The sequence below is a fragment of the Coenobita brevimanus genome, chromosome 12 (genome assembly GCF_032717465.1).
Source record: "Coenobita brevimanus isolate Jiangsu-jjx chromosome 12, ASM3271746v2, whole genome shotgun sequence".
NCBI classification, from domain to species: domain Eukaryota; kingdom Metazoa; phylum Arthropoda; class Malacostraca; order Decapoda; family Coenobitidae; genus Coenobita; species Coenobita brevimanus.
In genome coordinates, this window is record NC_136965.1 from 6,649,015 (window position 1) to 6,664,598 (window position 15,584).

General features: G+C 41.8%; 1 protein-coding gene across 1 annotated transcript; it reads left to right on the plus strand.

Annotated features, from left to right (window-relative positions):
* The first annotated feature begins 699 nt into the window (after positions 1–699).
* On the plus strand, positions 700–13,886 carry LOC145413863 (carboxypeptidase B-like). The gene is made up of 9 exons (XM_080283537.1): positions 700–764; positions 3,172–3,384; positions 5,828–5,915; positions 6,339–6,440; positions 6,977–7,192; positions 8,106–8,241; positions 10,960–11,120; positions 12,319–12,403; positions 13,711–13,886. The coding sequence occupies exons 1-9, from the start codon at positions 700–702 to the stop codon at positions 13,884–13,886; spliced, it is 1,242 nt and encodes a 413-aa protein (XP_080139663.1).
* The last annotated feature ends 1,698 nt before the right edge of the window (positions 13,887–15,584 follow it).

The following is a 15,584-nucleotide window of genomic DNA, read 5'->3' on the forward strand; positions in this document are numbered from 1 at the left end:
TGTAATACTTACTAAAATAAACGCCAACAAACTCATATTAACAAGCATGTATTTTGTAGTAAAAAAATATCTTTTGATTTTCTCCAAGAGGACAGTGACCGGGGGATGGATACCAAAATCATAATTCGGACACCCGACTTAGAAAGGTTACCAAGGCCTGCTGTACGGGGCTTAGGTTTTATTTTACAGTAAGGACAAACAAAAGACTTTACAGGACTTTCCCAAGCTACTTTTCCATCCTTCAAAAAACAAAGCTTAGTTACGACCTGGAAATCATCTTATGTTTGATTCCAAGTCAGCAGTGACTTAAGTAAACAAGCAACATTCGACTTTAGTGTCTGTCGCTGGAAAAGACAAATGTTTTCTACAAAAATCCAGCATCTGAAAGAAAGTCACCCTGATTAAGGCCACTGAACCCTTTCCCCCCACCCCCCACCCCTGGTCTATCCTCTTGCTTCACCCCTCCCCTCCACTCACTTCCTCATCCCACCTCTTGACCTTTAAACTATCCCATCCCCCCCCCTTGCTCCTCCATCCCTCTCCCCTGATCTTTCTCTCCCCAATCCCCCTTTTCTCTAGCCTCTTCTTACCCTTCCCCTCTTCTCGTCACCTCACTCCCCCCCATCCTAACGCCACCCATCCCTGGTTGGTGTAATATATAAGGCTTGGGTGCAAGATGAATGTTACACTTCCTACAAGATGAGAATCACTGCACTACTGTTGTTGGCACTGACCGCCCTCACCTCCGCTGTATCCTACCATGGGTGAGACCACACTCTTCATTACTGTATACTTCCTTATGTATCAGGCTGCTGTAATCTTAACCTTATTGAATATTAGCGCACACACACACACACACACACACACACACACACACACACACACACACACACACACACACAAACTGATAGCCAGATGTGGCTCAAGGAGTCTGGAAGCGCTTGGAGAAAGTCTGAAGAGGCCATCGATTGTAGACAGTAAATTAACTTAGTAATTGACTCATTATACTGTACATGCCTGATTTACTGTGTACAGAATTAATTTTTAATATACAGTCTATCTTTGTGACTACAAGAAGTAATATATTCGTATTGCCCCTTTAACCTATGCAAAAACTTGCTGGTTATTAACAGTTATATCACCATTACCACCACCATCATCGTCATCATCATCGTCGTCATCATCATTCCGCCTCTTTTCTTACCAGTAGGTGGGGTGGGGTACGGTTCAGAAACACCCGGGAACCTGGATGCACCTCGTAGGTACACCTTACACATGATGCATCATCATTACCTATCAGGCAGAGCAAATCAGAGGACTGTCAGGTTAAAAGGGGATACGAAACCCTTGTGATGCACTCCTTCGTAATCCAGTCAGCTCGATTCCTTGTCATATTCCGTCCCTTATCAGCCGCCTACCTCTCTTTCTTGGACACTCATTCACCATCTCTAGCCAACTTCTTGACCTACCACAACTTTTCCCACGTTTAACCTTACTCACATATTCCCTTTTCACCAAAATTTTGCAAAACTTCTCTCCACATGACCATACCAACCAAGCACATCCTTCCCAGTTCAGTTGTCGACAAACCATTTTACTCCACGTCGTTCAAGAATCACATTATTTCTTAGCCTATCCACTCTATACACACTCCACAAACATTTTTCAGTAACCCCAACTCACCGCATTAACTCCTGTCTACAGTTTCCTGGCACATCAGTCTCGCATCCATAAGTTAACGTTGGTACGATATCTCCTTCATGCCGCACTCAGGTATCTGGTATCAGGACCTTCAGAGCACCAGCCAATATTCCTCCCTGTGCCTCGTCAGCTTCCCCTTCTTTTGCACATTACCATCACTTTCTCTCATTCCAACCAAGTACTTAAAGTTTCTCACTAATTTATGTCTTTTTCCAATGATGATATAGGTCATCTTCTCTCTCAACAACCGCCACTCTACTCCTTATCTACATGTACTAACAAAGAACGATGCTCACAGTCACCAACAAAACTCTGCATGCCTGAAGGTTATTCTTCAGTCTTCTCGCAAATAGCACAATATCATCTGCATACATCAGGTGTGTGATACTCCAACCTGCACCATTCATTAGTACACTCCTGACTCTCTCCATAACTCCAGTTTTTAGATCTCTCATATCCACATCTATATACACATTGAACAGAATTGGTGATATCACACATCCTTGTTATACTCGACCATTACTATGAAACCACTCGCTTTGACAACCACGTACCGTATACTCTGACACAAGCTTCACTACCATCATTAACAACTCTTAAGCTTATAATCGTTGACTTTCATATCTATATCCTGCTCTCTATCATCTTTAAATATTGACAGTTTCCCACATGACTTATTATACAATCTGTTATTTTAACCATACGACTATTAGCACTTCAGTATACAGCGCCAAGTTGATAATGATTTCAAGCATTCTGATGTCAGTAAAGCCTATGTTGTGACAAAATCGTGCAATATATATATATATATATATATATATATATATATATATATATATATATATATATATATATATATATATATATATATATATATATGATGTATACTCATGCGTCGACCTTATAATGATTTCCACCCTGATAGATCCCAGTACGCTACGTGACACAATATCAAACCTCGCAACAAGGATGATACAAAGCATCATTCCTATGTTTCTAACACTGTAAATATTCCTGCTGCCTGTATGGCAACACAGCAACTGGGCTAGATACTGATTCTAATTTGGAGTCTAAATCTTTAGCACCATACTAAACACTGTTTGAAAACAAATGTGATAAGTATTTTTAAGTGCTCATTGATGTTACAGTCACTAAATCTGAACACTGTGACGATTTTAGTATGAAATGCAAATACGATTCAAGCATACCATCCCTACTGAAACAACGCTGGCAGCATTGGTCCCTCCATAACCATCTGCCAAACAGGTCAAGAATTTCTTTGATTCACTGCACAAGGATGTGAAAGTGAGATGCTGTATATCCCGTACATGTACGTCTATGTGCGTGTTTCAGGTACATTGTTGTGTGAAACGACACGTATGACGGTTGAGGTGCAGGTGTTGCAGGATGCAGTGCAGCGGTTGCAGTTGCAACAGTATATGTACATGTACGTCTATGTGTGTCTTTCAGGTACAAGGTTGTGAGTGTAACGCCACATACAACAGCTCAGGCGCAGGTGTTGCAGGAAGCAGTGCAGCAGTTGCAGCTGCAACAGTGGACAGAACCTCATGGCCTGGGAGTCCCTGTCGACGTCATGGTTCCTCCCAGCCTCGTTGAAGTCTTCCTAAGTGGACTCCAAGCCAAACACATCCCAGTCCAAGTCAAAATCACCGACGTACAGGCGTGAGTCCAATGTTGTCACAATGACTGCACTATTGTCCAATGTTGTCACACTCACTTCATTATTGTCCAATGTTGTCACACTCACTTCATTATTGTCCAATGTTGTCACACTCACTGCACTATTGTCCAATGTTGTCACACTCCCTACACTATTGTCCAATGTTGTCACGCTCACTGCACTATTGTCCAGTGTTGTCACACTCACTGCACTATTGTCCAATGTTGTCACACTCACTGCACTATTGTCCAATGTTGTCACACTCACTACACTATTGTCCAGTGTTGTCACACTCACTGCACTATTGTCCAGTGTTGTCACACTCACTGCACTATTGTCCAGTGTTGTCACACTCACTGCACTATTGTCCAATGTTGTCACACTCACTGCACTATTGTCCAATGTTGTCACACTCACTGCACTATTGTCCAATGTTGTCACACTCACTGCACTATTGTCCAGTGTTGTCACACTCACTGCACTATTGTCCAGTGTTGTCACACTCACTGCACTATTGTCCAGTGTTGTCACACTCACTGCACTATTGTCCAGTGTTGTCACACTCACTGCACTATTGTCCAGTGTTGTCACACTCACTGCACTATTGTCCAGTGTTGTCACACTCACTGCACTATTGTCCAATGTTGTCACACTCACTGCACTATTGTCCAATGTTGTCACACTCACTGCACTATTGTCCAGTGTTGTCACACTCACTGCAGTATTGTCCAGTGTTGTCACACTCACTGCAGTACTGTCCAGTGTTGTCACACTCACTGCACTATTGTCCAGTGTTGTCACACTCACTGCAATATTGTCCAATGTTGTCACACTCACTGCACTATTGTCCAATGTTGTCACACTCACTGCACTATTGTCCAGTGATGTCACACTCACTGCACTATTGTCCAATGTTGTCACAATCACTGCACTAGTGACTCCTCTTGTTCCTAACATAGCGGACTTCATAATTCTATAGCAATTTCCTATTCCTGTCCCTCCTTAATACTCTCGTGTGTTATTGTATATTGTCTATCGACATACAAGTTTGCATCATTAAAATAAATGTATATGAAGATTAAGTATGCAAACTGAATCGCTGAAGAGGAAGTGTTAAGGAATCATAGTCAACAAGAGTTCTGCCACAGTCATTGCAGCTGTGCTAAAGAGGGATGTTGCATGACCAGTCAACGTAAATCACAAACAGCCAGGCATGAGTCAATCACCATCATCGTCATTGCCTCATCTAGTTGCCCAAATTAACCCGAGGCGGGACGATGCGTCTCTCTCTCTCTCTCTCTCTCTCTCTCTCTCTCTCTCTCTCCAAAGGTCGTTAAGTTAAATTGCATTTGGTTGAGGACGTTACTAGCACCTCGTCTTTAACAATTCTGTTTCTGCATGTGGCAACTTAACACTTTCTACTTTGCTGTTCATGCAATCTATGTCATTATAAAAGATACAGATAACACACGAGAGAATAACACATGAGGTATAGATAACACATGAGATAATGTTCGGGCATAATAATGGAAGATAATTCACAAGGGAGAAGGTGTTACGACTACTCATAAACCTCCTGACGCCCGAGGATGTATTTGACGCGGTTTTGGGGGTTTCTGTCTAAACCCTGTAATTCCACAAACATTTCTTCAGCTGACAAAAATCGTCTATATGTAGCAAGAGTATTACGAAAAAGAGTAACATAAGAATAATATGAGAGTAATATGAAAATGAGAAATATGAAGAAAAACAATATGAAACTAGAATGGCACTCACTAGAGCGCATACCTCCGCCAAGGCCCAACATGCAGTTCCTTTTAATTCAGTCATGTCCTACTTGTTAATGTACGGTAGCTGGAAAAAGACTATCCCCCTATAAAAGCATATTTAAATCCGCTAGATCCAGAACTTTATATGGATCCACGCCAAACTGTAGACATTCGTAGATAACAACATCCCAAACATACCTGATTTTTTTTTTTTTTTAATCACGATACATGCAGTATCCGCTGAAAATTTTAAGATGTCGAAAAACGCCCTATCTCGCATTCTTAAAAAAAGTTAAAAATAATTCCTGGATCCGCACCTTTATCCTGATCTGCACCAATATTTAATGGAGTCTATTCTGGGCCAAGGCCCATTCTTCTACCAAGTTTCATGGAAATCCATCCAGTAGTTTTTGTGTAATCTTGCTCACAAACCAACCAACCAACAAACAAACAAACGGACAGGGGTGAAGACATAACTTCCTTGGCGAAGGAAAAAAGAGTAATATGAAAAAGAGTAATATCAGTGGAGGGTTATTGTGCAGTGTGTAGAAGGTGGTTTGAGTATGTACAGTAGGGTGTAGTGTGTAATAGCTGTTACGTGTAATGGTGGAGTGTAGTTTCTGATAGTTGTTGGAGTGTGTAGAGTGGATGATATAATTGAGTGTTGTGTGTGCAGGATCATCGATGAGCAGGCAGCCAAAAGGCCCGTCAGTCAGTCGCTGCCCCGCACCTTTGACCACAACAAGTACAACAGCCTGGAAGAGGTGAGTCCCTACGCCATATAATATCATGATGCAGTGTGGTAATATTAAGTGCTGACTCCACACATTCACTGTCGCTGATTCAATAGTGTTAGTCCCTACGCCATATAATATCATGGTGCAGTGTGGTAATATTAAGTGCTGACTCCACACATTTACTGTCACACATTCAATAGTAAGTGGTAAGATTCGTACTGAACCACCTGCCTTTTTTTTCTATTTTTGTCAGGCGTTGGTGTATATTGTTTATAATATAAATGAACAAATTGGACTTCATCATTCATAATCATTGTACTGGTAATACATGGGTTGCCATGATACCTGCTGGATAGGTCTCCAGTTGTTATTGCCTTCAAAGGACTGATAAATTTGATCGTGTATATTACATGATGGCAGTAGGCTCACTTGGTAACCTGGTGTTCACAGATCGAATCCATCCTTGAAGGTGTTGAGGAGGAATTCCCTTCCCTGGTGACCATTTCTTCTGCCGGCACCACGTACGAGGGCAGAGAGATACTTGTGGCTCAGGTAACTGTATATTCATTATTGTACATTCAGGGCTGTGTTCCATTATATCTCCTTTTACATAAACTTAGTACAAGACACTAGGAGAAATTGGCAAGTCCTTGTGGTGAAGTTAACTCGCTGTTCTTTGCTACAATTGCCTCGTCTGTGTAAAAAGATGAAAAATGTCTAAAGAATTTTACGTCATTGTCAATAAAGTTTTTGCCATCTTTTGTTGAACATTTAGGTCGATGGTCATTTCAGCAATAGATATATAAAATCTGTACACTCCTGTTGCCTCCATCCATGGTGTCATGTGCTTGGCTAACGAATGGCTGCGAGACATGCGTGCAATGAACCCAGTAAGGTAACTTGCCGTCAGATAAGACTATACTGAACACATCTTTCAGCGGTTGACTAAAACTCAATGCACAGCGTGAGTGACGGCAAACAGCAAAGTTCCAGACATGAACCCGGCTTAAAACACAATGAAAACTCTCCTTTAAAACTACTGGTTACTCGAGTAGGTAATTACATGTCTCGTACACTAACACTTTCAGGTGTCAAGTGACGGCGGTGAGACAAGACCGGTAATCTGGATAGACTGTGGCATCCACGCCCGTGAATGGATCTCTCCAGCCGTCTGCCAGTACATCCTGGACGAGCTGACTTCCGGCTACGGCACCAAGAGTGAAATCACAGAACTCCTTGACACATACGACTTCCACATCATACCCGTTGTCAACCCCGATGGCTACGAATACTCCTGGACCACCGTAAGTCAAACCCGATCCAAATTTCACAACCACTGTCATTTTGGTTACTATTTTGATTATGACGATGATGTTTGTAATAAAGTAAAAATATTATGCTGATTAATCACTTTTAATTTTTACATGTTTTATAAAATCATTACTCATACTCATTGCAGGATGTTCACCAAACGACCTTTACGAAGTCCTCTTTTGCAACTTCTGTTCTTAATAAATGTATTATTTGTATAGTAGAGGCACAGTACCAATTGATAGAAGTTGCAAGACCCACAGGACAGACTGTCATAGCTTCTCTTACTGTAGAATCCGTGTAGAAATCCGTCTAGCTAGTGTTTTTTGTTGTTAGGCAGCGTGCCAACAAAACACGCCAGTGTTATGATCTGGTTAATACTTACTTTATGGAATTTCTTTTTTTGGCGGTTTTCTCTTTTCACAAATCTTTTCAAATCCTTTGTCGGTTGATTTGATGATGTAGGTTGTCGGAAACGATTTTTTAGATAAGAAACTAATATCTTCTACCTTAACAAATATATAACGTATACAGCTTGTACTATTTCGTCATGCGCAGGAAAAAGTGGTGCCCGTCCATCAATAAAAAACCCTGTATCTTTCACAATATATCTAAGGCGGCGCTAGATGAGGCTAATTTAATGTCTGAAAACATATTTCCGACCACTTAGAACTTCAGATAATCCCACAAAGGACAAAAAAAAAGAACTGAAGCGAAAAAAGTCGAACAATTGGAGCCCGCTGAGTATATCGCTTCATTATCCGTATCGATTAGCAAAAACAGCTATCATGTTAGCCAAAAATGGCCACTGCAATAAGGCCTGTGGCTATACACAGGTAGATGGAATAACTCTGGTGCAGTTGACAGGTATAAATCTAATCCCTCTGCTTCTTCCTCCTCGCACAGGACCGGCTGTGGCGCAAAAATCGTGTGCCGCATGAAGGTGTCGTGGAATGTCATGGTGTCGATGTCAACCGCAACTTTGAGGTTGCCTTCGGTGAACCCGGAGCTTCTGATGAACCTTGTTCTGAGCTTTACCAAGGTGAGGGAGGTCAAGGGCCGTACTCTCCTATGCTTTTAGCAGAATCTCTTAATACCTTTCATTCCTAATGATGTATTTCGTATCAATGCATTTAATATTATTCAGGTCATTTGTATTTTGCTAAATGGACATAGTTTGCATACTGAAGTACTAGGCCTCAGGAAGTTGTGATGGGCAGCCTCCACACCTTACTGGGATGCAGCACCAAACATGAGGCTGTTACACCCACGCGCCAAGGGGTTCAGTGTTTGCTCACCTTTGTTCTTTTCTGTCTGTCTATCTGTATGTCTCTCTGTGACCAAGATAATAAAAAATATTGTTGGCTGGCTTTACGCCAAAACTGGCATAATGATTTACGACAATAAGAGGATCAGGTGATTATTTTTTGGCCGACGGGGTCATACACAATAGGTCTAGGTCAATTCAGAATTTTGATTCGATTTTGACCAAACTTGGTGGAAAGGCTACGGATGAGAAATGGTGAAGTGAGTAGATTTTGAGAACAACTGGTCATCAGTAAAGGTGACAAGGCAAAGCGAAATGTTAGGCCTCTTAACTCAGATCTGATTCGGTTTTAACCAAACTTGGTGGAAGGGCTTAAGGTTGAGAGATGATTAAATTGCTTTATTCTAAGAAATGAAGGTCAAAGGTCGAGGTCACTGGGTCAGGTCACCTTCAAACACTTTGTTTCTGATTGAAACAAAACTTGGTGGATCTGTTAATGATGATCAGGTAAGTGATTCGAGTTTGAAAATAGTCAAAGGTCAAGGGCACAGGGCAGGGTCAAACGTTGGATCTTTCTATTCACCTGAAGAATTGGTGCGTGTCGCGTCCGAGCACGCTGCTCAAGTTTCAAACCACGTGACGAATCACACGATGAACAGTAATCACAAGCGGGGAAGCTGCGTCAATTCATTACGTCTACACCAGTATTTGCCAACATGTTACCCAAACCATATTTCAAAACCACAGGTGGCCACTGATCGTGCGAACCAGCCTTTACACTGATGGTGGGGAGCGGGTGTGGCAACCTCTGACTGCTTCATCTTGTTTAGCAGGAAACAAAACAAATGCAACCGAACTACACTGCGCGTTTTTCTTTCCACCATCATGAAAAACAAATTAGTATTCATCCTCTTTCGTTAATATTTAAATCATTAGCATCAGTCACTAATAAAGCATTATTTTTCTTTTATTTTTGTATTTTTCTCTTCTTGTCGCTATTAAGGCCGTGATATAAGTAAGAGGAGCCTTGGCAGCAACTCTTTCTGAGTAATATCTTCCACAGGTATACCCACTAATGTTTAATAATATTCAGATTAATCCTGCATCATCCTTGAACATGCTTGGGGTTTCATTTACTCGGGACTTATCTTGGAAAGATCATATTACATCTCTTGTAAAATCTGCTTCCAAGAGATTGGGTGTGCTAAGCCGACTCCGCTCTTTCTTTACCCCTGCACAATTGTTGACTCTATACAGGGGTTTTATCCGCCCCTGTGTGGAGTACAACTCTCATGTGTGGGGAGGCTCCCCACATACAGCTTCTCTCAATAGGGTGGAGTCAAAGGCTTTTCGTCTCATTAACTCTCCTCCTCTTACTGACTCCCTTCAACCTCTGTCTCTTCGCCGCACTGTTGCATCTTTATCTCTTTTCTATCGCTACTTTAATGGTCACTGCTCCTCTGAACTGTCTGCTTGCATTCCTCCACCTCTACGACGGGCGCGTAGCACCCGTCTGGCAGCAAACTCTCATCCCTTTTCTGTCCAACTCTCTAATGCAAGAGTTAACCGTTACTCCCAGTCTTTCATTCATGCAACAGGTCAGCTCTGGAACTGTCTCCCTCTGTCTGTATTTCCTCCTGCCTATGATCTCCAGTCTTTCAAACGCAGTGTGTCCAGGCATCTCAAAATGATCGGATCTTGAATTTGGCTCTCTATTGTATTTTGTTTTTCTCTTCGAGGGAACTGTTACTGCGGGCTCATGGCCTTTGGTTCCTTCTTCCTCGCATAAAAAAAAAAAAAAAAAATTTATTTTGCATACACCTTAGCATACTCTGGACTGTTATTTACATTCCCAAACATAAACTCGATGTCCAACTGAGCAGGGAAGAATTTTGCATCTGTTCGTCTGTTTGTTGGTGTTGTAAAGGCTTTAATTCTGGCCTGATTTTGACGACTAGGTTGTCACGTGAATCCCCACAGGCTGATGATGTGCCCTTTTTTTTAGTGGTCAGTATCCTCAGGTCTACCACAAGGCAACAGTATATTAAAAAAAAATTCAGGGCAATCAAATGGGTTTGCATGTGACGACCTAAATGCATCAGAGCCATCAGACATCCAACAACCCCCTTAGTGTACCCAGGATTGTGATGGTTTGAGAGAGAGAGAGAGAGAGAGAGAGAGAGAGAGAGAGAGAGAGAGAGAGAGAGAGAGAGAGAGTTTATGCTAAAGGAATAACTATGAAAGGATCACATTGTTTAACAGTGGCAGTAAAACCTGAGATAAACCCACAGCACCCAATCCACTACACATGACAAGGATGATATCAGATTAGGCACATTAGCACGGCATCAGGCAGCTAATATCGTGTTAATATCCACTGTTTGCATCAGTAACACGCAAGGGTGTACAGAGTGGCTATGTGCAGAATAAATCGCTGAGGAAGAGGTGGTTGGTAATCATCAAAGTGGCCAAACACCCGTCTATCCCATACAGGCCCGGAAGCGTTCTCGGAGGATGAGTCAAAGGCAGTGAGGGACGGTATTGAGGCCCTGGGCAGTCGCGTCACCGTGTTCTACAGTCTGCACTCCTACTCCCAGCACTGGATGACTCCCTACGGCTACACCGATGCCTTACCCGACGACTACGACGAAATGGTATTATATATCAATTATACTCGTCTCACTTTACATTGGACTAAAATCGCCATCTCTCTACGATGCAGTGCTATGGAAAGAGTGTAGGGTTGCAGTATTGTCTTTTTGCTGCCACTGAACAACGTTAAATAAGATTTAAAAAAAAAAAAAAAAATGAAAATGTGGACCAAGTTAGAGTGTGACCTGAGTAGGCCAACGTCATGTGTGTGAGTACAGGAGTAAGAGCAGTGGGAACAGGACTGGTAATAAATGTATGTTGCATGCGTTGATTGGATAGGGTAAGAGATCCACAGTGATTCATGAAAGATGTGGAGAATGGAAGTATGTTATTGATGGATTAGAAGTGTGTATGGTTGGTCAGTATGGTTATATGGAGAGAGCATCAAGTACACAGGATGGTGAAACGGGTAACTTTGTGTTTTATGAGGGAAGGATTGGTAGACAGGATGATGAAGCGGGTATACGTGAGTGAGTTTTATGGCAGAAGGGTTGGTACGTCAAGTAGGTGGATGGATATGGTGTATGAGTGTGTCAGAAAGCACAGAATTAAACCTGGTGAAGAAAATGAATTGACAAGGGATCGCAATGGTTGGATGAAGGAAGTATGATATGCAGTTTGCCATTACATTCGACAGAATTGCTTCATTCCACAGGTGTATCTGATGTGCATCCAAAGGTAATAAGAGAGAGAGAGAGAGAGAGAGAGAGAGAGAGAGAGAGAGAGAGAGAGAGAGAGAGAGAGAGAGATCTGACTGAAGTGGAGGCAGAATTTCGAAGGGTTCACTGATAATTATGTTTTTCATTTCACTGTGCATTATGTTTGATACTTCTCCTGCAATTGTCTTCTCAATCTGTGTGTCTGGATGATGACAAAATATCGTACTCATCCTTCCACTACAATGACGTATTTTGTGTATTATTATCACCAATGTCTAGCCATTTAACTCAGCTCTGACTTGGCCTAAAAATTGACATCTCTCCATTTTGACTGAATATCGTGTACGAGGACTAGATCGTCTTGAACACAATGCACATCACTAAACAGTAGTATGGAAAGGGTGTGCAGCCGTGGCATTTATTTTTTCTGCCATTGAGCTACGTAAAGCAAGCTACAAAAGTACAAAATTTTGGGCCAAGTTAAAGTGAAAGAGGTGTAGTGGTGGTGGTGTCAATACTCATACGGTGCCTGTGTTGTCAGATCCGTGTTGTTGAGGCGGGTGTGGAAGCGCTGGAGGCCGTCTTTGGCACACCCTACACTTATGGCAGCGTCGCCAACACCATGTGTAAGTACTGGACTGCCATTTGTCTCCCGCCTGTATCACTATCAGTGTAGGAGTCTCTCCTAAACCTCTTTCTTAAGCATTTATCTTCCCTACCACACCTTACTACTGACTGCATGTTAACTTAGCTTAGTGCCCTTAGTATCGGTGATAAACTCTCGCCTCGTGTGGAAACCCCTCTACAGCAGTATTTTATCCGTTGTTGTTGTTTTTTGAGATGACTGATGGTGGCTTGAGTGTTGCTGGTCCGCATCTTGGCGGAACAGCAGCTAGTCTCGCTCTCCTAATGGTCATTTCCCGGTTTGTCAAGGCTTTGGAGCAGCTGCTGCCGCTTCCAATAATCGTCATTTTAACAATCTTTGGGCTCTGGACTGTACCCGATCCGCAAAGCAGTGGTTTGTTCGCCAGTCCACAGCCACGGTAACACGGCGGTCTTGCTGTATACCACTTAAATATCACAACACATATTCAGTATTAGTTGTTTCCTCGGGATTTGCCTGCCATAAATGAGTCATACAATTATGAAGCTTAGTTCCTGTCATAAAATTGTCATTCTTTGTCAATGGTAACTCTTGTAGACTCTGGCCAATAATATTAAGGTGACATATGTGAAAATAAACAATAACATTATTAAGGTGGGATATGATGAAATAAGCCATGAGGGAGAGCGACTGGACTTAAGGCGGTTGGAATATCCAATAAGGTTACACCTTATAACTGCACGATGTAGTTCCTCCTGTAAAACAGATAAGACAGGGAATGTATCATAAACACCATATAACTGCACGATGTAGTTCTTCCTGTAAAAACAGATAAGACAGGGAATGTATTATAAACACCATATAACTGCACGATGTAGTTCCTCCTGTAAAACAGATAAGACAGGGAATGTATCATAAACACCATATAACTGCACGATGTAGTTCCTCCTGTAAAACAGATAAGACAGGAAATGTATTATAAACACCATATAACTGCACGATGTAGTTCTTCCTGTAAAAACAGATAAGACAGGGAATGTATTATAAATACCATATAACTGCACGATGTAGTTCTTCCTGTAAAAACAGATAAGACAGGTAATGTATTACAAACACCATATAACTGCACGATGTAGTTCTTCCTGTAAAAACAGATAAGACAGGGAATGTATTATAAACACCATATAACTGCACGATGTAGTTCTTCCTGTAAAAACAGATAAGACAGGGAATGTATTATAAACACCATATAACTGCATGATGTAGTTCTTCCTGTAAAAACAGATGACAAGGAATGTATTATAAACAAGTGTGTGCATTGCACGGCAGATGTGACGTCTGGTGCCAGCTACGACTGGGCCTACGAAATTGCCAATATCCCGTACGTCAACACCATCCAGCTGCGGGACGAAGGCACCTGGGGCTTCCTACTCCCTGAAGAGGAGATCCTGCCCACAGCAGAGGAAACCTTCGCTGGTATCGTGGCTGCTGCTGCTGCCATCTAAACCCTTGACCATTTAAATGCCGGTTATCAGTGTTACTTCCACACGGTTGTATTCATGTTGAAAAAGGCACAGATATTACCCACAGGAGAGGAAACATTGGTTGGTGTCATGGCTACAACTAATCCTACATTAAGACAACGTATTGGTGTAACTCACTGCTGGTACTTTCAAACCAATTATTCAACTTACCAAGGGTATAGATGACTTTTAGGTTTCGAAAAACCTCTCCATTGGAAAATAAAAGCCTCTAGAAGCAAAAACAAAGAAAAAGAAAAGGCAGACGTGATATTGGCCACATGAGTGTAATACGGTCTGGCTAATGCTGTCTTTCCCTTCAATTATGTGACGTATTTTGGTGGTTTATTTTTGATCATTTTAGATTATTTTTTCAGCTTAGGGTGGAGTCTATAATTGAAGGACCAAATGAAGGCTATATCTGACCCCTTCACTTTGAAAAGTCTCCCAGAAGGAAACACATCACCTAAGGGAACTGGGTCACTCTACTTTCAATCCTAATACCTTCACTTGATTATTGTCAGCTTAGAAGAGACATTGACAATATTAGTTATAGCTTCTACCAGCCCCTCACAGTTAGAGATCCTCCATTGAATAAAAAATTGTCAACAGGAAGTAATACATATAAAACAAGTCATCTCAGTAAATAAGATAAATCATTTACTGTACCGTCAACCAGATGGACTTCCACACTGTACCGGGCAATTGATTAAAGGAAATACACAATACTTAAAAAATACAGAACGTCTTTAATTCATTTTCCATTTTATCTATTTATTGATCTACTTATGTCTTGTCCTACATCAATCTGAACACAAGTCAAGAGCAAGAGTAGTGGAAATGGGTTATCTGAAAGCAGCGTGTGGAGTTAGTGGAGAGGCAGACAGACAAATGAGGAAGTTCAAGAGTACTGTGGTGTTGATGTGGATGTGCTGGAAAGTATTAGTAGTATCCTGAGATGGTCTGGTCATGTGGGGAGTATGGAGTATGAGAGATTGACTAGGAGAGTCTATGTAAGTGAAGAGTGGGACAACACGAGGATGAGGTGAAGGGATGGGATGGAGAGGTAGATTCAAAGAAGGCGTCAGTTGGAAGAAGGACAGCCTGGTAATGGAATGGGTGACATGGAGTCGATTTGTTTGTGGGAACCCTTTTGGTTTTAAAGCATCTGGCTAAAGACACATGGACTGAATGATACACAGATAGGCAGGTATATGGACAGACATACTGACATCAGACGTAAGTAAACAGTCTCCAGCAAACAACTAAAACAGAGAGGTAGATAATTCTGGTATTGGCTGTGAGATGGAGCCAGCATGTAGAAGGGTTGGATGGTGTGTAAATATTTAACTCATTTCTCTGGACACGCCGTTTGATAGTTCTCCATGGTTTGTGTTTGTCTTCCTTCCTTTCTAGATCTCTTACACGTGAATCAGGGTCGCATCCTAAGTGGCTCTCCAGATTTCGTAACACTTCTCCCTTAGTGATCTCTTGTTCACATTACACTATTTATCTATTTATTGCCAGACGCCTTAATCCCGTAAGGCAGTGGCTACAAACATATCACCTTCATGTCGCCCTGTCCTCCGCCATTTCATATTACACAATAACGTGTAAGACAATGTTAAACCATAATATGTGAGATAAATCGCTATGGAACAGGTGCTACTAAGCCTTCAATGC

What these genes read in the sequence shown, in the direction of transcription:
- LOC145413863 (XM_080283537.1), top strand. Translation starts at nt 700, where the DNA reads ATGAGAATCACTGCACTACTGTTGTTGGCACTGACCGCCCTCACCTCC. An exon ending in AGTACAACAGCCTGGAAGAG is followed by an intron (nt 5,916 to 6,338) that starts GTGAGTCCCTAC and finishes TGGTGTTCACAG; the next exon opens with ATCGAATCCATCCTTGAAGG. An exon ending in CAGCGTCGCCAACACCATGT is followed by an intron (nt 12,404 to 13,710) that starts GTAAGTACTGGA and finishes ATTGCACGGCAG; the next exon opens with ATGTGACGTCTGGTGCCAGC.